Here is a 25,125-nt window from a genome sequence, read left to right as displayed (position 1 = left end):
CTTGCCTGTACAAAATCAATTTATTGATCAAATGAAGAGTTTAGGGATGGGATTTTTTATGCAACAATTCAGAGAGCAAAATACGACTTGGGACAGACAGATCAACATATTTGGCTGGCATGGAATCTGAGCGCCAGCCCCCTAATCGTTTAAGTTGTTTATCAGTTGCCCCATTCGCTGCTGCCGAAGTTGCTCCTCCTCTTTTCCCAGAATGCTCACCGTAGAGCGACGAGTCATATCCCAATGAAGTTAATAATTTCTTCAAATCACTGAGAGCTCCACTGTAGGGTACGGCTTTCTCCGGGTTTGGTTTGTTTTGCGGAGTACAAGAGGGAACAAGATACCCAACGTAAGAGGGGCCCAAAAATTGAAAATAATGAATTGTGAGTTTCACTGGACAGGACTGACTATCGGGATGGGCGGCAACAACTCTTTCACTGCCTTCAGAGTATTGATCATTCTTGCCTCCTTTGAAAATAATTTTAAGATGCGGTGACGGACTTGATTCGTAGATAACATCTTGACGCTTCAATTTTACAATATCGCTAAACCTGCCCAGAGTATGATACTCCAGACAGATTCGCCAAATTGTTCTCCAAAGAACAACAGAAGCGAGCAAGCCATCTCTCCCATGAATCGGCTGATACAGCTGAGCACACATCTTAATCAGAATTTCTTCGGTGATTGGCAGTCTAGCTTGTCTCTCATGGGGATGCGCATTTTTGAAGCCACGAAAAAGAACCGATATAGTCTCATGGGTAGTAGGCGACGACAACATACGGATTCGATATTCGTGTGCGATGGCAGCTCTCAGCATTTCTACTTTTGCATATGACCCACTTTGCATCATAACAAAAGAAAGACATGCAACCAGTGGTTTATGGTCCCCTCCAAATTCTTCCACATCATTTTCACGACAGAAATTACGCCAAATATCGTAAATACGGTCATACTGAAAATACCAATTGAATAATAATGTAACGGGTGTATTTCAATAGAAATACCAAAAACAAACCTGCTGCTTAGTAGAGCCTTTAACTGAATTTGAAAGATAATACTGGGCGATATCCAAACCAGCAGACAAACTCGAATCATACACCGCAACCACAGAAGAGTTAGAACTTTGACTTTCCATAACATTAAATCGAAATTTGACCACCAAAACAAAAAAGTGAATTTTTTGAATGACTAAATAAGCAGACGACAAAACGATTAAATAACAATCAAATTAAAGCAGACGATCATTAATCAGATTTAATTAGTTCCATTACTGCCACGTTTCATTCAGCGCGTTCGGGGTGTCAAACACCCGCTTGCTTGGAACCTATTTATCTGATAAGAAAAATAGTTCAGTAATTACAAAGAGTTTGTAATTACAGGTATTACGTTAGTGAACGTAATAGAAAAGTAAACTTTTCATAAGTGTAATCACTATTGAAAAGTAACTACTTTTCTATGGAGAGAATGGTAGTAGACCATTCTATAATCATATACACCGTATATGATTATGTCTGGCAGCAGTGTACACACTGCTGCAAGCAGACGATATTCACAAGCGAAGCCTAGCATCAAGAGCACGTAGATTCCCACCCACCCACCCAATCAGTGCTTGCTAGGCAACCAAATGTAGACTATAAGGCTAGGGCCGCGTTCAGAAAAGGAGCGCGTTCGGGGTGTCAAACACCCGCTTGCTTGGAACCTATTTATCTGATAAGAAAAATAGTTCAGTAATTACAAAGAGTTTGTAATTACAGGTATTACGTTAGTGAACGTAATAGAAAAGTAAACTTTTCATAAGTGTAATCACTATTGAAAAGTGTAATTTCATTCACAGTTTAATATGTCCATTCCTTAATGAATTGGACACGAATTAGTTTATTACCCTTCCCCCTTAAAATTCCCCTCCCCTAAATCTCGTGTCGACGTTCATTTTGCGCATTTTGGATGTTGAACCTCAAAGGGACGCAACAATTTCCTCCTCCAACATGAAACCCGTAAAATGGGTCAAGTGGGAATTGCTATCAGACTCATACAAATACGAGGGTGAATCACAAGAATAATCAATCTCCACCCAGACTCGATCACCTTTTTGCAAGTTCAGCGTCGACTGGAGGGTCAACGGACTATATTGAAAAACGGGGGTGTTATTCTCTGCAACATGACTCTGCCCGATTAGATTCCCGTTCAAAAAAAGATAAGAAGAAAACCAGCAACCAGAAGATGAAGATTCAGAATGCGCCACTGCCGCGAAAGAGAAAAAATAAATTCCCGGTCGCGGTGCCGTGAATTTCCCCGATGTCAAATTCATGGCATTTCCCTCGTTCACCCGCGCCAAATCGAACGGAATCGGAGTGTATTTTGTGCCAAAATTAGAATTTCTCTGGACGTAGAAATGGACGGGCGCCGATTTGACGTCGGCGTATCCAATCCATTTCTGAAAACCTTTTCATCAATTATAGAATTAAGAAATAGATAATTGCAAATTAATAATTGGTGAGAATCTAAAATATTTACCCGCATCGTCAGGGAGTTTAGTGAAATCGCAGTAAACTGATTCCATCATCGCCGATCCCATGACGGAATAAAATCCGTTCAGGGTGTGGCCAATTAACCACAAATCCTGGCACGACTTTGGCAGTCCAGTCAAAGTCACTAATCCGGTGCACACGAGTCGGCCAAGCGTGTGGACGCCGGATGAAGTTTCCAGTTGAGTTCGTCCGAAATTCAAACGAGTGACGGGCAGAACATTTTTGTCGGTAATGACTCCTGCAAATGGAATTAATTTTATTCATTTTAATTGTATACAATCGTGTGAACCGTAACACACCGTCGTCGACTAATTGAATTGGTGCAAGAGCATCGCAATTGCATTTCGCTGCAGGATCGACGCAATTCGCATCGATTCCGCACTGGCAGGTGTGAACTCCGCCCGTGTTACTTCCGGCCCAAAAGTATTTCGCATTTCCTTCTCTGTCGTTCCACCACGAATAGGCGACGCCATTTGACTCGAATGGGGCATAGTTGCAATCGTACTAATAAAAGGATTAAGAATTAAAAACGTTAAGAATTAAACTGATCCACTGAAACTGACTTTAATCGACTGGTGGCATTCAGTGGATAATTCCATCAAAGCTTTTATTTGTCCCATTGACGAATTGTAGTTGATGGAGCGTGAATAGCACCCGGCCTCGGCGCAGTGGCCCACATTTAAAGAAGATTCACTATCGTGTAGAACTGAGGTCGATCCTGTTTTCATGTCAAGATAATGAATCAGATCATATTTTTCTTTAATTGAAAATTTAACAATTTGACCTGATGTCATGTCGCAGTAAACGTAAATTGAGTCATCGCCGACACCTTGTCCGTCCGGATCGATCCAGTGCATTCCGGATGAAATTGAAGGATCGGCCGCTCGAAGCTCTTTGCATGTCCTTGGGATTCCACTCTTTCCAGTTGATTGAATTGAAATTTTATTATCAACTGGAAATAATTTTGAATCAGTGGAAACCCGAAGTTCAGCGGCTTCCTTTAATAAGGAAGTTAAAATTCTGTCTTGGTCCTGAATTTTGACTTCCAGTTGGACATTTTTGGCCTCTAATTGAATTACTTTCAATGCCAAATCTTGTCTTAGTTCATTCTGTCATAGAAAAGCAAAAGTGTTTTACCCACAGTGAAACTCTGAATTAAACTAAACAATAGACTTACATTCAGTTCGAGTTGCGCCTCTAGTTGCGTCACCTTTTCTTCAAGTTGAGCATTTTTAGCTTCAATTTTGGCTTCTAGTCTCACCTCTAATTCTTGCAGTTTGTCTTCCAAGGAAAATGTGGTAAGAGCAGAGGAACAAATTGCCCCGCAACTTAAAACTAACATCAAACCAAAAAAAAACATCAAACGAGCCATTTTACCTCGATTTTCTTTAATCCAATAGCGTTGTCTAACAAAAGCGACACGTAACAATCGATAGAATAAAACTCTCCAGTCTAAATACCTTTTGTGCGGTTTTATCAATCGCCTATCTTGCCAAGGAGTCCAAAAAAGATAACTACCGACACTTTTGTTTCGAAATTTGGTTTTTACTGTTGTGCAACATATTTTTTTAATGATGACTCAAATAGTTACGTCACTATTACAATCCAATTATCCGTTAAGTTTAGTTGAATCTATAGGTTCAATAAGTAAATAGTAATAGTTAATAGTTAATGTCATTCAAATAAGAGGAACCGCGATGCATATGATAAGTGACATCATAAGTCAACCAGACTTGATCGCCTTTTTTCAAGTTCAGTGTCGACTGGAGGGACATCGGACTATATTTAAAAGTGACGCTCGTGTCCTCTTGAATATAACTCGCCCCGATTAGATTCCCGTTCAAAAAAAGATAAACAGTAAAAAAGTAAGGCGATGAATTTGAAATACGCGCATGTCCCGTGAATGAGATAAAATAGATTCCCGGTTGCGGTGCCGTGAATTTCCCTGATGCAAAATCCATGGCATTTCCCTCGTTCACTCGCGCCAATTCGAACGGAATCGGAGTTGAATGGGTGTGATTTGTGTGTGAAAATGTTGAATTTCTCTGGACGTCGAAATAGACGGGCGCTGATTTGACATCGGCATATCCAATTGATTTCCGCAAATCTGCAAATAAAAGAAAATTAGACAAACAATTAATAAGTCAAATTAAAACATGTCATACTATTTTGATTGGCGTTAAAGTTGCAATAAATCATTTCCATCAATTGTTATAAATATGAAGTTCCGTATCAGGAGATGCGACCTCGGAGTCGTCAATTGTGTCCATATCGAATTTTGGTAGCCGTTTCCGCCAACATTTTCTTCTCGTCGTTGGCCGTCAGAAAAATTTCTTTTTTGTCACCAAATTTCTGTAAAAGAGTAGAAACCAATTGACCGGAAGTGACGCTGTCGATGCTGATGGTCGTCTGTTGACAAACTGCAGAGACACCCCCCTGAGAGACCTCTGCAATGACAAACTGTAGAGCAGTTTAAAGTGGTCGAATTGTTCGGGATTAGATCACATTTCATTAGCCAATTTATCGCAGATTCTCTGCTCATAACACGAAAGAGATAACCACAAAATTTTTCTCTTGTCATAATTTGTCCACTTTTTTTTTTAATTTGTTGGAGTGGTTTTCTGCTGTTGATTGATTGGTTGGACTGGTGGCCAAATCCAAACGTCAAATTCCAAATCGAACGGTCTGATAATCCCAGCTCGTTTTGTTTTCTGTTTGATTTGGTCTCAGTTGTTTCTTCTCTGTAAATTTGTCTTTTTTTTTTTTCGAAATGTGAAACATTCTGCATTAAAATAATCAGAATTAAGTTGAAGTCGAAAAATGGAAACAAAAATTTCCGGCGTATCTTTTCTTTTGGGACCCACAATGGATGATACGATTACCTCGCAACCATCGCGATGATCGCAAGTGCGATCGCTGTGATCATTGGAACACGTCGGCAATTGGCTGCGATCCATCGGTACGTTGAATTACTAAAAAAAAAGTTGAGATCAAAACGAGCCAATTTGGATCTTGATTGTGTCGCATTTGCCCCTCCCCAAACAGGATTGGAGACGTACGTTGTCCATTTCGCGGCCAACGGAGTGCGCGGCGAAGAGTTGTTGACGATGGAGTCGCCCCGGATCAAGTTACTAGTGCCGCAGGCGGCCGAAAGGGCCCGACTCAAGCACCGACTCAAGGAGCTCCGAGCGGCTGCCGACAAAGACAAACGCAACCGCGAACGGGAGCGCAAGGAAAGGGAAAAACTCCAGCGCAAAGCGGAGAAATTGGCCGAGAAAGCGTCCAGGAAAAAGTGAAAACGTCTTGGAGTTTTTTTTACTTGACTTTGATTGGCAACTGACCAAAAAAACAACAACAATTCTGATGGATGAAAAAGAAAGCGAAATATTATTATTGCATTCCAGCCCAACACCCAATTATTATTTTTTTTTTCAATTAGATTTAAACAAAATTTGATGGGGCGGCAGCTGCCACTATTTTATTTAAAATTTCGTAATTTCTGCTTTAATTATTCGTCCCTATTATTTTGTTATTTGTAAGATTTTTTTTTCTTTGAATGTCAACTTTTTTCCTTTCGTCTGTTTTTAAAATTGAAGTGATTTTCGATGGATGTAGTGGAATGAATCAAATGTTTGTCCAAAATTTTTGCTAGCGAGATTATTGTCTTGATCTCCGCCTACTTTTTAAAAAACTAGATTGGTGTGTGCTCCTCCCACTCACCTTATCACGTGCAAATAACTTGTATAGTGTCAATTTGTTTCTCGTCTTTGTTTCGGTATTATTTTCTTCATTTCTTTCTATCTCTCTTAATGAGTTTGTGTATAACAGACTGGAATTGAACCCGGAAGAGATTCTCTTTCTGCAATTTACTTGACTCGACTCGTTCAAGATCAAAACCCGGATGAGTTTATTTTGTTTTCAACTCGACTTTGAAATTTATTTAATTTCTTTTTTTTTTTTTTCGTATGTGCGCTCTCTCTACCCTTTTGTGTGTGTGGTTTACGATGAATTAGCCGGCGCTCCGTTTGTTATTTTGTCGATGATGGATATATTCCTGCTCTCTCTCTCTCTCTCTATCCCACCCCCAAACTGTTTGTCTCTTCAACTCTTGAAATGAAAGAACAATTGTACAATTGGCATTCAGTGACGTTGTAATAATAAATGAAAAGGGTATTTTATCCGTCACCGTTTTTTCATTCTAGAGGCCAATGTCACTCGATTTAAATATAGTTGTGGCTGCTGCTAACAGATGGCGTTTAGCAGACGACGGGAATTTCTGTTTGCAGTAATGCAGTTTGCACTGTGATTTTTGTTGTAGACCCCAGATTATCTTCAGTTAATCAGCCAAATCCTAATTTCATCCAGTTGTCCTTCATCAGCAGCCTTCGTGACCTCTTGGTGTTAGTAAGTAGTAAGTTTCTAAACGATAATTCATGATTTGCATTTGCATTCGTGATTTTGAATAATATCCAGAGGAAAACCCTGTGGCACCGTGATATTCATATTTCATTCAAGTAAATTTTAAAACCGAAATATATTTTTTTTAAAGAAATTTATAAAGAAGCTGCGATAGGCAAGAAAATTGAAAAATTTATAATTTTTTGGGGGGTAAACCTGGTAATCAAGATGAGTTTTTCACGTCCCCTGTCCTTATTTTTAGAGATAGACATTTAGATTTTAGACAAGCTGATTTAGTAATTTCTGGACGATTCAATTGCACAATTGAAATGTAAATTCACAAGAAAAACAATCCCTGAACGAATTAGACACAAATGAATTTTCTCCTTTTAGACTCCGACGTGAATTTTTTTGATTCGGCAACAAAAATGTTTTGACTTGTTGCGTCCACATGTTAGATAGACACACACTTCAAACTTACTTTGTGTACAGTGTGTACTGTATTCAGTCAGTCGAATTGCATAGATTCTCAAATTTTGTAAAGAAAGCCCGAAGAAATGCCCATTCCTTAATGAATTACAATTGAATGAATTGTGATCGAATCTCCTATTTCCCCTCACACTATCCTATGTAAATGTACGTGCCACCGAAGATTTTGCGCGTTCTGGTTGAACCCAAAACCTCAAAGGGTCGCCACAATTTCTTCTTCTAACACGAAACCCGTGAAATGGGTCAAGTGGTATCTGTTGTCATACAAATAACAGGAACCCCTAGTCGTAAGATACATGACATCATAAGTCACCCAGACTCGATCGCCTTTTTTCAAATCCAGCGTCGACTGAAGGGTAATCGGACTAACTTGATTGACGGGTTCGTTATTACTCGGTCCTGTCTGGTCACCCTGATCAGTATAACTAATCCCGATTTGATTCCCGTTCAAATAAAGACGAGTAGAAAAAGCACATGCAAATTTCGCTTTAAGACGCGCCACTCCCGCGAATGAGAAAAAATAAATTCCCGGTCGCGGCGCCGTGAATATCCCCGATGACAAATTCATGGCGTTTCCCTCATTCACCCGCGCCAAATCGAACGGAATCGGATTTGATTGTGTTTCATATGTGTGACTAAATGAAGAATTTCTCTGGACGTAGAAATGGACAGGCGCAGATTTGATGTCGGCGTATCCAATCCATTTCTGTTTGTCTGTAAGCAAAAAAAAAGGCAATTAAGACAATCTGTAACAAGTAAAAGTAAAATAAGTCGTACCATTTTGATTAGGATAAAAGTCGCAGTAAATCATTTCCATCTTCTTCAATCCTTTTACCAAAAAGAATCCGCTCAGTTTATGTCCCATTCTCTCCAGATCATAACATGAGGTTGGCATTTTACCAATGTCAACTATTTCACTCGTTCGGGCTGTGAAAGTGAAATTCAGATTCTTGTGCAATCGTAAAACAATTCATAGTTTTGGTTTTACCATTTAGTTTGGTCGTCAAATCCGCAACGGCGGACTTGGTGTTGCTCAACTCGGTTCTCGTTGATGCCAAATTTGTTTTTGCAGTTTCCAAATCATTTGATGATGCTGAACCATTTCGTTCGATCGTATTAAAACAAGTTAGTAAATTAAAAGAAAATGAATTAGATACCTCCAAGTAATTTTCTCAGATTGTCTTCGGCAGTTTTTAGTTCGTAACCAAATCGTTGCGAATTCGCTGCAAAATCAGAAAATAAATTAATCTTTTTTTCGTTTTTTTGTTTTTCAGTCGTTAAGAGAATTGAGAATGAGAAGGTATTCAAATTGGGTATGCGACGATAATTTAATGTTTCAGTATAACAATAAAATACCGTTTAGTACTACTGATAAATCGTCGACAGTTTTTCTTAAATTAGTCCCCTTTTTCTCGAATTCGATTTTAATTTTCACCAAGTCCTGCTGAGTCCCTAAATGGAATCAAATCATATTTGTGTTAAATTTCCCGTCACTCATTGGATGACGAAAAGTCATCCAAATACCTTCCAATTTGTTTGTCAAATCGGTCAAATCGATTCTCGTGTTAGCTAATTCAGTAGTCTTTTTATCCAAGTTCATTACAGTTGTCCTTAAGAGTTCTTTTGTATCTAAAATGCGATTGCAATTGGTCAGTTTGATAATTAAATGAAATTTTCGTCAAAATGCCAGCACAAACCTTTGAGCTCGTCCTTCAGATTGTTCCAGTCGTCGGTAACAGTCAATCTTCCACGTTCCATAACTTTAATCAGTGCCGACAGTTCCGCGGTCGTGTAACGGACACGGAAGTTGCGATCTTGAAAGGATTGAGAATCACGAAATTTGGCCAAATTGATTCTGCTCAGTTGTATCGGTTTGGGCACGAATTTCTCTCCGTCCCATTCCACGTGGTTTCTACTTTCTTGCAATAACTTTTCCACGTCATCCTTCAAAATTTTGAACTGGCTGGAACTAGCGGAATCATTTGACATTTTCCCTGAAATGATTGAACTGATTCTGTCCAGGTCAGCCCAGCTATTCGAGTTGTAATTGTGTTGGATTTTTTCTTTGCTTGCGTTAGTTTTCTTGCAGTTGGATTGCGTTGTTTGTGATCTTCTCATTTCATTTTCGTTCGCATTTTCCGATTGACTTACAGGGCGAAATTCTTCCTCATTTTGATTTGTCTCCTCGTCTTCATCATTAGACGTTAATAATTTTATTATTTCCGACTGCTTCTCCGCTTTTTGAAACATATCCGCCAATTTCTTTTGAGTTTCCGTGTCCAATTTATTGATGATTTCGTTCAAAGTTTTCGTCGTCTTGTCCGGCCGGTAATTATCTTCATGCCAGAAAACAGAGACCCACTTCTTGTCGCATTCTTCTTTGATGGTCGTCCTGGATGTGACCAGCAAATCTTTTAAAATATTCAAAATTTGAAACTCCGTGTCCGGAGACAAGACCTCGTAGTCGTCAAATGTGTCCATTCGGATGTTGGTGGCCGTTTCCGTCAACATTTTCTTCTCGTCGCTGACCGTCAGAAAAATTTCTTTCTTGTTTTTAAATTTCTGTAAAAGAGTCAAGACCATTCGACCAGAAGTAATGCTGTCGATGGTGATGGTCGTCTGTTTGGTTTGCGACTTCTGCGATGACAAACTGTACAGAAGTTTGAAATGGTCAAATTGTTCGGGGTCGGATCGCATTTCACTGGCCAGTTCGTCGCAGATTTTCTGCTCAGAACACGACAGAGAAAGTCTCAAGGTTTTGCTCTTGTCATAATTGGTCCACTCTGGATCTAGCGAATAATCCGCTGTGGGTCTTTTGCTCGTGAGAATGACCTTCTCAAAGGGAATAACTGCCACTTTGTTTGATTTAACTTCATGGCCGACGATGTCGTTCAAATGTTTGACAACTTCATTTTGGACTTTGTCGTTCCACATTTCAATGCTGAATCTCATCTCTGGTTGCTTCGTAACGTTGTTGTAAAAACTAGCGGCACTTTTGTAGTCTAGTAGTGCAATGGGGGAATAAAAATACCTTTTCTCGCTGGTACTCGTTGTTGCTTTGGGATTATTGGCGTGTTCGTAAATCTCAATGAGAAAGCTGCCGTACACCATGGAACTTAACGTATCGGGTGAGATTTGCAGTTTCGCCCAAGGAGAAGAAACACCGGGGTTGTCTGATTGGCAACCAACGGCAGCCAAAAATATGACGAGGATGGACCTCATCGATATAGTAGCCATTTCCGTTTCAAAACTTGTATAGAAGTAATGGAGAAAAAGAATTGATTTTTAAATGATGCCGGGGAGCAGTATTAGTTTTATTAACACTTTGACGCGACACGTTTCAAACTAAATGGGAATTCACGAATTACTGCGTATTCATATAGAAAATTAGGCAGATTCATTCGAATGGGTTTTTCCAGAGTTTCGACATTGCCTACGCGTTGTGAAGGCTATCACGATCAGATCAATAATTTATTTATTATTCGTTTGCTCGGTTAAAGTCCAGCAACATCCAGTGCACGATTAAAACAGAAATGTAATTTAATATTGTTGGCGAAGTAAAACGCGTAATATTTCGGATGCGCAAACAAATCCTCAATCTCTTAATAACAAAATCCCGGGCAAATGAAATAAAACGACCTAAAAGATCATTGCAATCATGAATACCCAGCGAAGTCGAAAAATGGAAACAAAAATTTCCGGCGTATCTTTTCTTTTGCGACCCACAATGGATGATGCCGGTGATCCATCACCTCGCAGAATGACACGACAGCCGCCATTTTATCGGTCATCGTCCGACTTGAAAGTTCTGCCTTATACGCAACATTCGAATATTTAGGTCCAATAGAAAAAAAGGTCTCAGATTCTGGGTTAGGCAATCTGCTTGGCATTCTGAATTCGTACGTTCCCCAACCAATTCTATGGCCCTCGCTGCATCCTCAAAACTTATTTGTGTATGCGCCGTTATTTATCATGACGGTGCAAGTTAAAGAATAATAAACTCATGCCTTTCTTTTTAAGGAGAACTTTCAGGGATTACAGCACTTTGAATTGCGTCAGACCTTACTGCGATCGTCGTTTTAATTATATGATCTTGTCAATATTTAATTTGAGTTTTGAAATCCAATTTCGCTTTTTAAAAAAATATGATTGACGCGGACGTGAGGTACGTGCGTGAGCTCGGACATACCAGTTATGTCTAGGCAAGTATAGCTTTCTCCTTTTTTGGCGTTTTTACATTTATTCGTGTAGAGTTTGAAATCACGTATGCGTGAAATGCGGAAGGGACTCCCCTCCCAAATATGGCTGCTCAACAACAAAAAAAGGCCTGTCCTCTATACGTTCGTTACTTGTGTAAATGGCCAAAAAAAAAAGAATTTAGGTCTAACAAGTCGGTGAGGGCCCACTGGCCACCTCCAAGGAATAACGGGATAAATACAAGAAATTCAAACCTCCTTTTCATACACCTGAACAACTCATCACAAAACAGTTTGGCTCGAGTGTAGCTCCTCCGCCAAATATAATATAAGATTTCTCCGCTGTTTGCTCTTTGTTCAGACTGGTTCTCTCCACTTGTGCCCGTAGCTAACAATCATCAAGACTCGTATTTCAGCTCTCACTTTCTCTGTGATTACACCTGCAAGGAAAAGTGCCGTCAACATTAATTATTGCGTAAGAGAAGATTGTCGAGAAATGAAGAAAAGTGTCGAACTCTCGTCGGAGGTGTTTCTGACGTCACACCGGTTGGATCATAGTGATGAAACAAATAATAATAATGGTGGGGTTGCTGATGGTGTCGTCGTACGCAATGCGATTAAAAGTTACGGTGTCGGAAGTAATCGCTACGTAATACTAAACGGATTAAACATGACAGTGAAAAAAGGGACAATGTAAGTGTAAAATTGATTGATTGAACCCAGTGAATTATTTTAGCCGTTAATCAACTGTAATAGAATTATAGCAGCATAAAACTATTTATTTCTATTATTTTGGCAAAGAGAAACTATAAAACATTCACGCTACTTTCGGTAGGAAAAAGTGTCAGGTGCGACGGGAAAATTGAATCACGAAACCGCCGAAAGCCATTACTTTCTCCTAGACTGTTTTTATAACTATATTTAAAGGATTTAGTAGCAATTTGAATAAACTATAAACGCCCATACTCCCACCATAAATAATGCATCTCAAACAAATCTTGATGTTATGTCTAAACATTTTATTTTTTAAACTTGACAATTTCTTACTGTTTTGGGGTTTTGTCTGTTTTACAGTTACGGATTGCTGGGGGCCAGCGGCTGCGGTAAGACAACGCTGTTAAGTTGTCTCGTCGGCCGACGAACCTTAAATAACGGAGAGGTACTCGTCCTGGGACATGAGCCGGGCTCTCCTAACAGCGGAATTCCCGGACCGCAGGTCGGCTACATGCCACAGGAATTGGCGCTGTACGACTATTTTACCATCAAGGAGACCCTGGAATATTTCGGGCGCATTTACAAATTGAAAAGTGCTTTTGTGAAATCGCAATTGAAGTTTCTGTCCAATTTATTGGATCTGCCCCCGTGTGATCGTTACGTCAAGACGCTGAGTGGCGGACAGCAGCGACGCGTCTCGTTCGCCGTCGCTTTGTTTCACGATCCTGATTTGCTCATCTTGGACGAACCGACAGTTGGCGTTGATCCTTTACTGAGTAACAGGTAAAATATTTTCATTTCCGCCATTTTGTTTTGATTTTTCTTTCAGTTTATGTTACCTACCCTTTTTGAGAAAGGATAGGTGAGCTTGGTATTTTGCTAACCGATCCTTAGATGTTGTAAGGGTAGTTTAAAACTATTCCATTGTAGGAGAGGGGGTAGGCAAAGGTTTGCTTCAGCCTTCAGTTCGATCTTAGATTTCAGTGTGTAAAAATGATTCCGTTGAAAGAGGTCTCATTTCTGCGTCGTGAATTATTTATAAAAGGGATTATTTTAAAGCGATTTAGTGATTTATAGATAACATTATAAAATTTAAAATAATTATTTTTATTGACAGTATTTGGAATCATCTTGTGCGTCTGAGTGTTGACCATGGAAAAACGGTGATCGTCACAACTCACTACATCGAAGAAGCAAGACAATCTCACACGGTAGGAACTTCTATTAACTCATTTTCTAATTTTTGCTCTGGTAAAATTCGCATTCATTTTTTAAATGTCTAAAAGTTTATCTTATTATCTGTTAAAAATAAGAGGGGAAACGTATACTGTTGCGTGACTTTTGAACTAGCCGAGTGCGTAATTGAAATCCTGGTTTTTCCAAGCTGGTTTTTCCACTGGTTTTTCCATGACCCTAATAATAGCAGATGTTTGAGCTTTTAATAAGATAAGTCGTAGTTTATTTTGTCTAGCAACAGTTATATTTAAAATGACCTTGATGCAAATTGTTGAAAACGAATTTTAGATTGGAATGATGCGATCCGGCCGTTTGCTGGTCGAAGAGTCGCCGGCAAATTTGTTGAGAGATTACGGACTTTCTTCACTAGAAGATGTTTTCCTGAAGCTTTGCCTGAAAGACGATGGCAATGTTCCAGCCGGCCAATCGACTGAATCCAATCTTGTAGCTTTAAAAGACACTGACCAAATCAGTGCCCAACAGCCACCAAATGGACATGTAAACATGTCCGTCCCACAAGGTACGGTACATCTCTATTAGACTAATCCTAAAAAGGTCTTAAACCCGATAGCAATGTAACAGTTGTCATTTAAATCTTCTTTTGTTTTTAGTAAGAATTCCGTCTTCCAGCAAACGACCATCTTTTAAAATGACAATGCCATCTCCTCATCGGGTAGGCGCACTCATCCGGAAAAATTATTTGCTGTCGTTTCGAAATATCGGGTGAGATAATTGTTATTATTTTCAATAGTTTATTTTTCGCTAATTATTTGTTATTGTTATCCGCAGGATATTTTTGTTCACGTACTTGTTGCCGGCCTTGCAAGCAGCCCTATTCAATGTGACCCTTGGGCACGAGCCAATGGGCCTGAAAATGGCCGTCGTCAATGAAGAAATCGATTCGAGTCTGGGCCGCGTTTGCAACTACACGACGGATTGCGCTTATTCGATGCTCAGCTGTCGCTACCTTCGCTACATCAATAACAACATCATTCAGGTTGAATAATTATTTAAAAAAAAATAAATAACTATTTTCATGGAATTAATTTATGCAGGTTCCATATGAGAATGTATCCGCCGCTATAGAAGCGGGAAGACATGGGAAAGTCTGGGGTGTCATCCACTTCGGGAAGAATTTCACTCAAGAATTTGAGATGCGACAGTCGAACGGCGATTCGGCGGAATTGGACAATATCATCCGCAGTCGAATCAGCATCAACATGGATTCTTCCAGTGAGTTGCTGGTTAAATCTTAAAAAATTAACCGGATTTAAAATGTAAATTTCAATTACAGATCAGCAGATTGACGTGTTTATTGAAAAATGGCTAGTGGAAGCATTTGAAAATTTTATTCAAGATTTCTTGAAGGTCTGCGGAAACGTACCGGAAGCTGGTTACTTGCCTATCGTGGTAACTAAAATCTGTTTTTAAATTAGTTTTAATTTAAGTATATTATTATTTCACGAAATAATTGAATTAAAGAAACTAAATCTTTTAGTTTCTCGATCCAGTTTATGGCCAGAAAAATACCCCTTTCACTGAATTTATGGCCCCCGGTCTTATTATCTCGTAAGTTTCATTACGTAATCACTTAATCATTTTTATAACGATGGCTATTATTTTGCAACCAGGATTGTGTATAATATGGCTGTGGCCTTAACAGCCGGTGTTTTCATTACTGAAAGAAAACAAGGACTCATCGACCGCAGTCTAGTGGCAGGTATATTTACAAACAAAATTGTATTTGTGTTGAATCTAAATCGAACGTTTCACAGGTGTTCAAATGCCTGAGATTCTGTTGAGCTACTTGATAAACCAGTTTACCATCATCATTGGCCAAACCGCTTTGGTGTACCTGTTCATGTTAATGGTGTTCAAGATTCCTTGCCAGGGCGATTTGGCACTAGCCATTTTGATCACTCTTCTCCAAGGGCTTGTCGGCATTTCTTTCGGTAAAATATTTTGTTCTTTTTTCCTAAATTGAATTCAGGTAAGTTATTTCCATTATTTTTGCGCCATTTTGAATGAAGGCCTGCTGATATCCACCGGATGCGATAACGAAATGGGAGCCCTTTCACTCTCGCAGGCCAGTTTTCTTCCGTTGTTAGTTATAAGTGGAATTTGCTGGCCGATTGAGGGTATGCCTTTCTACCTGCGCAAAATCGCATACGCCATGCCCTTGACGTACGCCATCGAATCTGTCAGATGCATTTTCGCAAGAGGCTGGGGTGTGGAGCAGCCCAACGTCTACGCCGGAATTTTAGTTAGTTGCGGATGGATTTTGACTTTTCTCGTTCTCTGCTTGGTTGTCGCTCGCGTCCGCAACTCTTCCAGTTAATAGAACATTTTACTTTGGCCAGTTCCAGTGAAGTATTCTGCTGATTGAATTAGAATTCTATCCTCCCCCCCCCCCCTGCGCTCTTTTATTATGGCTATTCTATGTGCAGGCATATGTTGTGTTACTAAATAATTCTATTAATAGCCCCTAGAATAACCACAATTTTTACATTCGTTTGGTTGGAATTTTGGCTAACTGAATATTTTACATTTTACTACTAGCTCAGCGGTAAAATGAATTAACTACCTGTACGTACGTGTAAATTTAGAATATGTATGCACAATAGATTAGCCCATGTATACACCGTTATTAATTGAATCTACCACGAATTTATTAGAATTTAAAGGAGGCGAAAATTCGTGATCAGGAGAAATTCGATTTTAGACGAAAACCACTGATTTGTAATTTACCTGTTAATAAGCGAATAACTTCATTTATATTTCTATGTGAGATGACGTAAATTGCTACACATTCAAGTACCCGGGTTTCTGTTAGTTGTACGGAAAAAGACACTTTAGATTGCTCAATCCGAAATTACTATTTTCTGCTCTACCCAAATGTAAAAGCAGACGGTTTGCATCAAGGTATTACGTACCATATTAGTTTATCTAGGTTAATGTACGCTGAAACTGGTTGAGAAATCAGATTTTGCAATGATGAACAAGTTTTTTTTTTTCTCATTGCCGCTGCGTACAAGTTAAATTCTAAAACATGTCCATGTTTGCAAGTTGCGAACTAAATAAGAAGTTGATTGGTTATTTTTAAAAAACTATACTTTGATAAAAATTGTCCTGTAAACACAAACCGAACTACGATAAAATGAAATTGTTAACCAGACCACAGCAGTCGTGTCCAATTTTGACAGGATATTGGAATTTGGAACTGATTTGATCTTAATAAATGTCTTGATAAAAAAATCGTACACAATTTGGTTTAAACTGCTAACTCCTTGACTTTTGTTAATTATCAATTAAAAGCATTTTGATTTTCGCGTAAAATTCAAAAGGATCCTCTAGCTATTAATTTCATTTGGAATTTAAATTAAATTGTGGTTCAATGCTGTTTTTATTAGGTATGTAATATAGGTAATATAAAGATAGACAAAAGGCGAAAGGGAAACGTAAAATAACCGGTTGGTTCAACAAAGAAGTGAAAAGAAATTTTCCCCATTTTCGTTTTGTATTCAAACTGCTATGGGAAAATAATATTCAATTGGGTTTAGCTATTCATCAAGTACTGTTCTCATATTTCGTCCTGTTGTTTTCCCGGATCATTTAAAAAATTGTCAAAGAAAATGACGGAAGATGTCATTGAAGAATCGGCGGATGTGCCCTTCCCTCCTCAACGGATTAGTGATGAAAACAATTGCCCAATAAGTGATTCTTGTGTTTACGGTGTTCTCGTCCACAACGCGACCAAGACATTCGGATCTGGAAGTAAAAAATGTTCAATTCTGCAAGGACTGAACTTGTCTGTTAAAAGAGGATCAATGTAAGAAACGCTATTCAGTCCTTTTATTATTAATTCAGGGAAATTGTAAAAATAAGATACCGTACGGCAGGGTAAATAAAACTACATAAGTTATAATTTTGTTTTAAATAGATATGGATTGCTAGGACCCAGCGGCTGTGGAAAGACGACACTGCTAAGTTGCCTCGTCACTTTACGCTCCTTAAACAGTGGGACCATTCAAGTATTAGGACACGAACCGGGATCGCCAAAAAGCGGAGTCCCCGGACCGCAGGTTGGCTACATGCCACAAGAATTGGCACTGTACGGCGACTTCACCATCAAGGAGACACTGACATACTTTGGTCGCCTTTACAAATTAAAACCGACTTTTATGAAATCGCAATTGAAATTTCTGTCCAATTTATTGGATCTGCCCCCGTGTGATCGTTACGTCAAGACGCTGAGTGGCGGACAGCAGCGACGCGTCTCGTTCGCCGTCGCTTTGTTTCACGATCCTGATTTGCTCATCTTGGACGAACCGACAGTTGGCGTTGATCCTGTACTCAGGCGCAGGTAATTTCTCAATTTATTATTGCTATTCTGATTCATTAAAATTTTTCTTATTAAACCACCTTAGTGATTTTTAGTTTATATCATAAAATTTAAATTATTTATTAATTAATTGATAGCATTTGGAATCATCTTGTGCGTCTAAGTGTCGACCATGGCAAAACGGTGATCGTCACGACTCACTACATCGAAGAAGCAAGACAGGCCAACACGGTTTGGAAAATTTCATTTAAATCTTATCAATACTCGTAATAAAAATGCTGTTGGATTTTTAGATTGGAATGATGCGTTGCGGTCGTTTATTAGTCGAAGATTCGCCCGAAAATCTGTTAAGGAATTATGGACTCTCCACATTGGAGGATGTTTTCCTTCAACTCAGCAGGAAGGAAAATTCTAAAAATCCAGAAGTCGAATCTGCAGAGATTGAAGCAAATATGGCCAGCACGAGTTCAAGTTCCAGTGAGTCAGACCCAAACACCGGCGCAGCGCAAACTCTGCCAGAAATCGATAGAGTTTCCTTAACGAATTTGGACCGTCAGTGGGACATAAATGGAATTGCTTTGCCACCGACTGGTTGCTCTTCTCCTACAGTAGGAAATCATTCATGACCGTTAATGCACTTAATTTTCAATTGTTTTTTGTGACCCCAGAACAGGCAAACACGCCCTTGTGCATCCAACAAAAATTCAACTAACAACAGGGAAAGAAACAATCGCCCTACATCCGGAAGTGCGTTATTGGAAGAAAAATGGGAAATATTCAAAAAGGCCCTGCCATCCCCCTATCGTGTTGGTGTCCTTTTTCGGAAGAATTATTTGGTATCCATTAGGTTTAGATTGTGAGTTTTTGTTTTTAGTATTTAAACGACATACTGTCGACTGAATTAACAAATTAAACTTTTTCAACGATGAAGATTATTTATAGCGACTTTCTTCGTGCCCGCCATTCAAACGTACATCTTTAACATATGCATCGGACAAGACATGACTGCCCTCAAAATGGCCATTGTTAATGAGGAAATCGATGTGAACCAGGGTCGTCTGTGCAACAATGCGACGGATTGCGCTTATTCGATGCTCAGCTGTCGCTACCTGCGCTACATTAATAACAACATCATTCAGGTTGACTCATTTTTTTTAAGATTTTATTTGTCGATTGCCTGGCGTAATTGTTTTTTGTTTTTTAATGCATCAGGTTCCCTATGACAATTTATCGGATGCTCTGGAAGCTGGAAGGAATGGCCAAGTTTGGGGCGTCATTCACTTTGGTCGAAATTTCACCGAAGAGTTTGAGATGCGGGAGGATTCGATAAGTAAAGAAAACATAATTGGGAGGCAAATTAACATCACCATGGATTCTTCCAGTGAGTAGAAAGAATATTAAAAATCTTAAGCTGAATTGTTTCACGCCCTTATTTACCTTTTTTGACAAAGATCAACAGATTGATGCGTTTGTTAAAAAATGGCTTGGGGAAGCTTATCATGATTTCCTCAAAGAATTTATGGATGCCTGCGGATACAATCCAGAAGCCAGTTCATTGCCTATTGAGGTAACCTTCATAACCTTTTTTTTTAAAGGATGGAATGGATGATTTCGTTTGATTTAAAATGAATTTAGAATGATCAAATAAATTGTGGTTAATTTGATTTTATTGTTTTTCTAGTTTGTCGATCCAGTCTACGGTCAGAAAGACACAAAATTCACTGAATCTGTGGCTCCTGGTCTTATTCTATCGTAAAATTTATTCACACGAGTTCCAATAATTTTCTGAGTTGTCGATTTTGTTGTTAATATTTTTTTTTTTTTTTTTCAAAAATCAAAAGGACTGTTTTCGGCTCGGCTCTTATTTTAGGATCCGATTCCTTTGTCCGTGAAAGAATGCTCGGTCTTGTTGAACGCAGTTTAGTCGCTGGTATCGTGAATTATAAATTAAGAAACTTGAATTCGCATTTGATTTAATTGTATTAATCGTTCCAGGCGTGAAGATGAATGAAGTGTTTATCAGTTATTTAGCCAAGGAATTCTTCACGATGATTATCCAATCATTATTACTTTATGTGGTCCTTCTGTTGCTTTGTAACATTCCTTGTCTGGGCAGCGTAACCTTGGCAATATTCATTACGTTTCTCGAAGGATTTTCCGGAATGTGTTTTGGTAATGAATTTGCATTTCAATTTAATTAAATCTGTTAATTTTTTTGGAAATATTTCAGGTATGTTGATAGCCTCAATTTGTGATACCACAAGTGGCGTTATATACGTTGCGCAATCCTATTTCCTCCCGAAATTATTTTTGAGCGGCTCGACATGGCCCATCGATGCGATGCCGGTGTTTCTCCAATATGTCGCCTACTCACTTCCAACGACTTATGCAACGGTATCATTGGGAAATGTTTTATCAAGAGGGTGGGGTCTAGAACGACCTGAAGTTTATTTTGGAATTTTATCCACCGTTGCGTGGATTTTTGGTTTTTTGTTTGTTGCCTCCATTGTTTTACGGTTGCGCAAAAATTTGAGTTAATATCATATATAACAGTCAGTTTGGGTACAGTATATTTATTCCTTCATGTAAAATCACTTATTTGACACCGCTTTATTGCTGCTATTTATAATACTGCTGTATGCATTTAATCTAACCCACACAGCGAACGAATTGTATTTTGTAGATAACGTTCACTTTGTCTGATAGAGCGCAGTTTATACTTACCATTTACTTCTGGTATGTCGATAGTTGCTCAAAAGTAAGTAACTAAGTACCCTTTTTAAAATAAATACATTTTTCTCTGTAACAAAATTTCAGAAGAGGCAAAAAAATTTGATCTAGACCAAATAATTCATGTGTAATGTTTAAAGGTGTTATGGAACACCTTTCTTACAAATGGAACATATTCGAAGACCTGACTCAATGAATTTTTTTTCTTTTTGTAAAATATTCGAAAAATAGTACAAGGTTAAACCAGTTCTTGTACCACCCATCCTTAAATCGAATCATCTCTTTTTACTAGTCTTGCAATTCCAATTTTAAAAACATTTTAATTACTAAGATTTTACCGCAAATTAGGGAAATTGAACATCATATTAAAATCAGCGAGAAAGCGTGAAAAGAAAGAAGTATTTATTAGGGGATACAAATATGCGTGATGGTGTATTAGGAGAGGGTATGCAAAATTGTTGGTTGTATATAGATGAGCATCGTCAAGTCAGTTTGTGAAAATGATTCTATCAAAACAGTTCTCTCATCTTCGTTGCTCAGTTCATGTATTTTAAAGATATCGTCGAGTGTTTTATTTTCTGGGGTTTTTGGTTTGTTTTGCTGTAAAAAGAATTATTCTGTCACATTGTTGTGTTGCATGGATTTCTGTCACGGTATTTGGAGTCGTCTTGCTTGTCCACGTGTTGACTGTGGGAAAATGACGGTCTACATCCAAGAAGAAAGAGTCTAAAACAAGGTACGATGTTATTATTTAATTTACCGGTACGATTTTTCATGACAGCTAGTCGTCCGTGAATTATCAATGTTATTAGGAATGTGGACTATCATAATAGACAATTACATTTGCCGTTTTTGTGATTGTGACATTGATGTTTTTCAATCAATTAAGAATTCTTTTTTCATCCCTAGGATATGTTTGTTCGGAGCTTAATTCAGTTATTGATATGTTCGTTCTTAAAAATGAATCCCAGGACTCTTTGACTGCAGCTAAATGGAGCCTGGTATAAGTGCGTCGTAAACTCGTAATGAAAAGTTTAAATACGGTTAATTGTAGACGTGTTTCACGATATACGGTTTTGGTTTTCTTGGTCCCGCTTATGTGGTCCACATGCCTTTCCCTAGAAAAACATAGAAGTCCTTGATGGCGTAGTTATTATGCTGATCCAAGGTTTATTGGGGATATTAGGGTCTACGAGGTAATTGTGGAGTTTTGTTCATCGTTTGTTGGTTATTATTCGCCTACTCAATAGCCCCCCTCCCCCCTGCAACATTGGCTTAAAATGAAGTCTAGACTTTCGCCAAATCGCTTGATTGGTTCTCGGAAGAAATGTTTTTTCTTTTTTTTTAAAATCTATTGAATCGTGCAAAAAAATGATGTTCGTGATTCATGCAGAGGAATGAAATGAAGGTGCTTTGGAAAAAAAAAACAGGGATGAGTAATTTTCCTCGCATCCTGTTTGAGACTCGTTGTACACTCAAGTCCACTCAAGTCGTATTAGAAAAAAAAAATTTCATTTAGAAAGTGAGGGAACAATTGCTGGTGGCATTGAAGAAATCTCGTTGCGGACTTATATTTGCGGCAGTAACGAAAATCCAACACCTTGCGCAATGTGGAATTCAGCGATTAACAACCTGCTCGTTTGCCCCTTATATTATTTTCACATTGCAAAGCAGTGAAAGCAAATATGCAAAAATCTCTCTGAAACGTCCCAGAGCTGAATATAAGAATGCGACAGGCAGAGAAATTTACAAGTTATGTAATGAAATCGTGAATCATTATAACGCGTCACAAATCTCTAATTGGGTGTATAATATTCCCTTGAGTTTGCGTACGGATTGCTGGGGGCCAGCGGCTGCGGTAAGACAACACTGTTAAGTTGTCTCGTCGGCCGACGAACCTTAAATAACGGAGAGGTACTCGTCCTGGGACATGAGCCGGGCTCTCCTAACAGCGGAATTCCCGGACCGCAGGTTGGCTACATGCCACAAGAATTGGCGCTGTACGACTATTTTACCATCAAGGAGACCCTGGAATATTTCGGGCGCATTTATAAATTGAAAAGTGCTTTTGTGAAATCGCAATTGAAGTTTCTGTCCAATTTGTTGGATCTGCCCCCGTGTGATCGTTACGTCAAGACGCTGAGTGGCGGACAGCAGCGACGCGTCTCTTTCGCCGTCGCTTTGTTTCACGATCCTGATTTGCTCATCTTGGACGAACCGACAGTTGGCGTTGATCCTTTACTGAGCAACAGGTAAAATGTTTTCATTTCCGCCATTTTTGTTTTGACTTTTCTTTCAGTTTATGTTTCCTACCCTTTTTTGAGAGAGGATAGGTGAGATACGGTAGGTATTTTGTTAACCCACCCTTAGATGTTGTAAGGGTAGTTGAAAACTATTCTATGTAGGAGAGGGGGTAGGCAAAGTTTTGCTTCAATTCTTAGTTCGAGTATAATTTTTCAGTGCTTAAAAATGGTTCCGTTGAAGCAGTTCTCATTTCTGTGTCGTCAATTATTTAACAAAAAGGGATAATTATCCAGTGATTTAGTGATTTTTAGTTGTTATTATTTTCAATTGTTTATTTTTCGCTAATTATTTGTGATTTTTATCCGCAGGATATTTTTGTTCACGTACTTGTTGCCGGCCTTGCAAGCAGCCCTATTCAATGTGACCCTTGGGCACGAGCCAATGGGCCTGAAAATGGCCGTCGTCAATGAAGAAATCGATCCGAGTCTGGGCCGCGTTTGCAACTACACGACAGATTGCGCTTATTCGATGCTCAGCTGTCGCTACCTTCGCTACATTAATAACAACATCATTCAGGTTGAATAATTATTCTCATTATCTCATAAGTTTCATTACGTAATATTACACATTTAATCATTTGATAACGATGGCTATTATTTTGCATCCAGGATTGTGTATAATATGGCTGTGGCCTTAACAGCCGGTGTTTTCATTACTGAGAGAAAACAAGGACTCATCGACCGCAGTCTAGTGGCAGGTATATTTAAAAAACAAAATTGTATTTGTGTTGAATCTAAATCGAACGTTTCACAGGTGTTCAAATGCCTGAGATCTTGCTGAGCTACTTGATAAACCAGTTTACCATCATCATTGGCCAAACCGCTTTGGTGTACCTGTTCATGTTAATGGTGTTCAAGATTCCTTGTCAGGGCGATTTGGCACTAGCCATTTTGATCACTCTTCTCCAAGGGCTTGTCGGCATTTCTTTCGGTAAAATATTTTGTTCTATTTCCTAAATTGAATTCGGATTAATTATTTCCATTATTCTTGCGCAATTTGTAATGAAGGACTGCTGATATCCACCGGATGCGATAACGAAATGGGAGCCCTTTCACTCTCACAGGCCAGTTTTCTTCCGTTGTTAGTTATAAGTGGAATTTGCTGGCCGATTGAGGGTATGCCTTTCTACCTGCGCAAAATCGCGTACGCCATGCTTTGACGTACGCCATCGAATCTGTCGGATGCATTTTCGCAAGAGACTGGGGTGTGGAGCAGCCCAATGTCTACGCCGGAATTTTAGTTAGTTGCGGATGGATTTTGACTTTTCTCGTTCTCTGCTTGGTTGTCGCTCGCGTTCGCAACTCTTCCAGTTAATAGAACATTTTACTTTGGCCAGTTCCAGTGAAGTATTCTGCTGATTGAATTAGAATTCTATCATTCACCCTGCGCTCTTTTACTATGGCTATTCTATGTGCAGGCATATGTCGTGTTAGATAATTCTATTAATAGCCCCTAGAATAACCACAATTTTTACATCCGTTTGGTTGGAATTTTGGCTAACTGAATATTCTACTAACTAGCTCAACGGTAAAATGAATTAACTACCTGTACGTACGTGTAAATTTAGAATATTTATGCACAATAGATTAGCCCATGTATACACCGTTATTAATTTAAATTTACCACAAATTAATGAGAATTTCTAAAAGGCAAGTGAAAATTCGTGATCAGGAGAAATAAGATTTTAAACCACTGCTTGTAATTTACCTGTTAATAAGCGATTAACTTCCTTCCTTTTTCTGTGTGAAATTTAGGTTGCTACCCATTCAAGAACCTGGGTCTGTGGTAGTTACAGGGAAAACGGCACTTTAAATTTCCCGATCCGAAATGACCATTTTCTGCTCTACCCAAATGCAAATGAAAACAGGAGAAACGACGGTTTGCATGGGGGTATTACGTACCATATTAGTTTATCTAGGTTAATGTCAGCTGAAACTGGTTGAGAAATTAGATTTTGGAAAGAAGAACGAGTTTTTTTTTCTGCTATAACACACTAGTTCAGTTCTAAACCACGTCCATGTTTGTAAGTTGCGAACTAAATAAGAAGGTGAATGGTTATTTTTAGAAAGAACCGTACTTTCAAAACATTTAGCTTGTTAAAACTATACCAAAGACGATATAATGAAATGTTTAACAAGACCCCAGCAGACGTGTATAATGTTGACAGAATATTGATTTGATTACAGTA

General features: G+C 38.8%; 6 protein-coding genes across 6 annotated transcripts in view; 3 read left to right on the top strand and 3 right to left on the bottom strand.

The window, feature by feature from the left end:
* LOC124336387 (calcium uniporter protein, mitochondrial-like) overlaps nucleotides 1-25,125 on the bottom strand; it is an 878,707-nt gene that overhangs the window by 436,819 nt on the left and 416,763 nt on the right. The window lies entirely within an intron of this gene.
* LOC124336180 lies at nucleotides 1,842-3,981 on the bottom strand. The gene is made up of 6 exons (XM_046789878.1): nucleotides 3,706-3,981; nucleotides 3,313-3,637; nucleotides 3,092-3,246; nucleotides 2,828-3,032; nucleotides 2,515-2,766; nucleotides 1,842-2,442 (listed from the first exon to the last, which is right to left on the bottom strand). Exons 1-6 carry the CDS (start codon nucleotides 3,898-3,900, stop codon nucleotides 1,955-1,957), a joined length of 1,620 nt encoding a protein of 539 aa, XP_046645834.1. The 5' UTR covers nucleotides 3,901-3,981; the 3' UTR covers nucleotides 1,842-1,954.
* On the bottom strand, nucleotides 7,608-10,652 carry LOC124336679. Its single transcript, XM_046790465.1, has 7 exons — nucleotides 9,113-10,652; nucleotides 8,940-9,044; nucleotides 8,772-8,867; nucleotides 8,573-8,638; nucleotides 8,383-8,508; nucleotides 8,193-8,342; nucleotides 7,608-8,129 (listed from the first exon to the last, which is right to left on the bottom strand). Exons 1-7 carry the CDS (start codon nucleotides 10,650-10,652, stop codon nucleotides 7,609-7,611), a joined length of 2,604 nt encoding a protein of 867 aa, XP_046646421.1. The 3' UTR covers nucleotide 7,608.
* LOC124336113 (ABC transporter G family member 20-like) lies at nucleotides 11,111-16,208 on the top strand. Its single transcript, XM_046789770.1, has 12 exons — nucleotides 11,111-12,304; nucleotides 12,686-13,108; nucleotides 13,443-13,536; nucleotides 13,850-14,081; nucleotides 14,173-14,284; nucleotides 14,351-14,558; nucleotides 14,617-14,794; nucleotides 14,856-14,971; nucleotides 15,060-15,130; nucleotides 15,193-15,281; nucleotides 15,337-15,513; nucleotides 15,592-16,208. The coding sequence occupies exons 1-12, from the start codon at nucleotides 12,108-12,110 to the stop codon at nucleotides 15,897-15,899; spliced, it is 2,205 nt and encodes a 734-aa protein (XP_046645726.1). The 5' UTR covers nucleotides 11,111-12,107; the 3' UTR covers nucleotides 15,900-16,208.
* LOC124336098 (ABC transporter G family member 20-like) lies at nucleotides 16,301-20,720 on the top strand. The gene is made up of 12 exons (XM_046789739.1): nucleotides 16,301-17,390; nucleotides 17,502-17,924; nucleotides 18,041-18,134; nucleotides 18,197-18,511; nucleotides 18,572-18,759; nucleotides 18,835-19,042; nucleotides 19,116-19,284; nucleotides 19,355-19,470; nucleotides 19,585-19,655; nucleotides 19,745-19,833; nucleotides 19,899-20,075; nucleotides 20,134-20,720. The coding sequence occupies exons 1-12, from the start codon at nucleotides 17,194-17,196 to the stop codon at nucleotides 20,439-20,441; spliced, it is 2,355 nt and encodes a 784-aa protein (XP_046645695.1). The 5' UTR covers nucleotides 16,301-17,193; the 3' UTR covers nucleotides 20,442-20,720.
* LOC124336678 (methionine import ATP-binding protein MetN-like) lies at nucleotides 22,361-24,272 on the top strand. The gene is given in 7 exon segments (XM_046790464.1): nucleotides 22,361-22,390; nucleotides 22,458-22,885; nucleotides 23,246-23,458; nucleotides 23,546-23,634; nucleotides 23,691-23,867; nucleotides 23,945-24,088; nucleotides 24,091-24,272. Coding segments are annotated over 7 exon segments (1,242 nt in total). The 3' UTR covers nucleotides 24,252-24,272.

This window comes from Daphnia pulicaria, chromosome 4 (assembly GCF_021234035.1).
Source record: "Daphnia pulicaria isolate SC F1-1A chromosome 4, SC_F0-13Bv2, whole genome shotgun sequence".
Taxonomy (NCBI): Eukaryota; Metazoa; Arthropoda; class Branchiopoda; order Diplostraca; family Daphniidae; genus Daphnia; species Daphnia pulicaria.
This window is presented reverse-complemented; position numbering and strand designations above follow the sequence as displayed.

Bases quoted from the DNA above. Each gene is read 5' to 3' on its own strand.
- LOC124336180 (XM_046789878.1), bottom strand. From the start codon at position 3,900: ATGGCTCGTTTGATGTTTTTTTTTGGTTTGATGTTAGTTTTAAGTTGC. The intron at 3,247-3,312 runs GTCAAATTGTTA...ACATGAAAACAG, and splicing joins TTACTGCGACATGACATCAG to GATCGACCTCAGTTCTACAC. The intron at 2,443-2,514 runs GTAAATATTTTA...ATTGATGAAAAG, and splicing joins TAAACTCCCTGACGATGCGG to GTTTTCAGAAATGGATTGGA.
- LOC124336679 (XM_046790465.1), bottom strand. From the start codon at position 10,652: ATGGCTACTATATCGATGAGGTCCATCCTCGTCATATTTTTGGCTGCC. The intron at 8,639-8,771 runs GTATTTTATTGT...CTGATTTTGCAG, and splicing joins TTTATCAGTAGTACTAAACG to CGAATTCGCAACGATTTGGT. The intron at 8,343-8,382 runs GTTTTACGATTG...TCACTTTCACAG, and splicing joins TAAAACCAAAACTATGAATT to CCCGAACGAGTGAAATAGTT.
- LOC124336113 (XM_046789770.1), top strand. From the start codon at position 12,108: ATGAAGAAAAGTGTCGAACTCTCGTCGGAGGTGTTTCTGACGTCACAC. The intron at 13,537-13,849 runs GTAGGAACTTCT...AACGAATTTTAG, and splicing joins AAGCAAGACAATCTCACACG to ATTGGAATGATGCGATCCGG. The intron at 14,082-14,172 runs GTACGGTACATC...TTTTGTTTTTAG, and splicing joins AAACATGTCCGTCCCACAAG to TAAGAATTCCGTCTTCCAGC.
- LOC124336098 (XM_046789739.1), top strand. From the start codon at position 17,194: ATGACGGAAGATGTCATTGAAGAATCGGCGGATGTGCCCTTCCCTCCT. The intron at 18,512-18,571 runs GTAGGAAATCAT...TTGTGACCCCAG, and splicing joins CTGGTTGCTCTTCTCCTACA to AACAGGCAAACACGCCCTTG. The intron at 19,043-19,115 runs GTTGACTCATTT...TTAATGCATCAG, and splicing joins TTAATAACAACATCATTCAG to GTTCCCTATGACAATTTATC.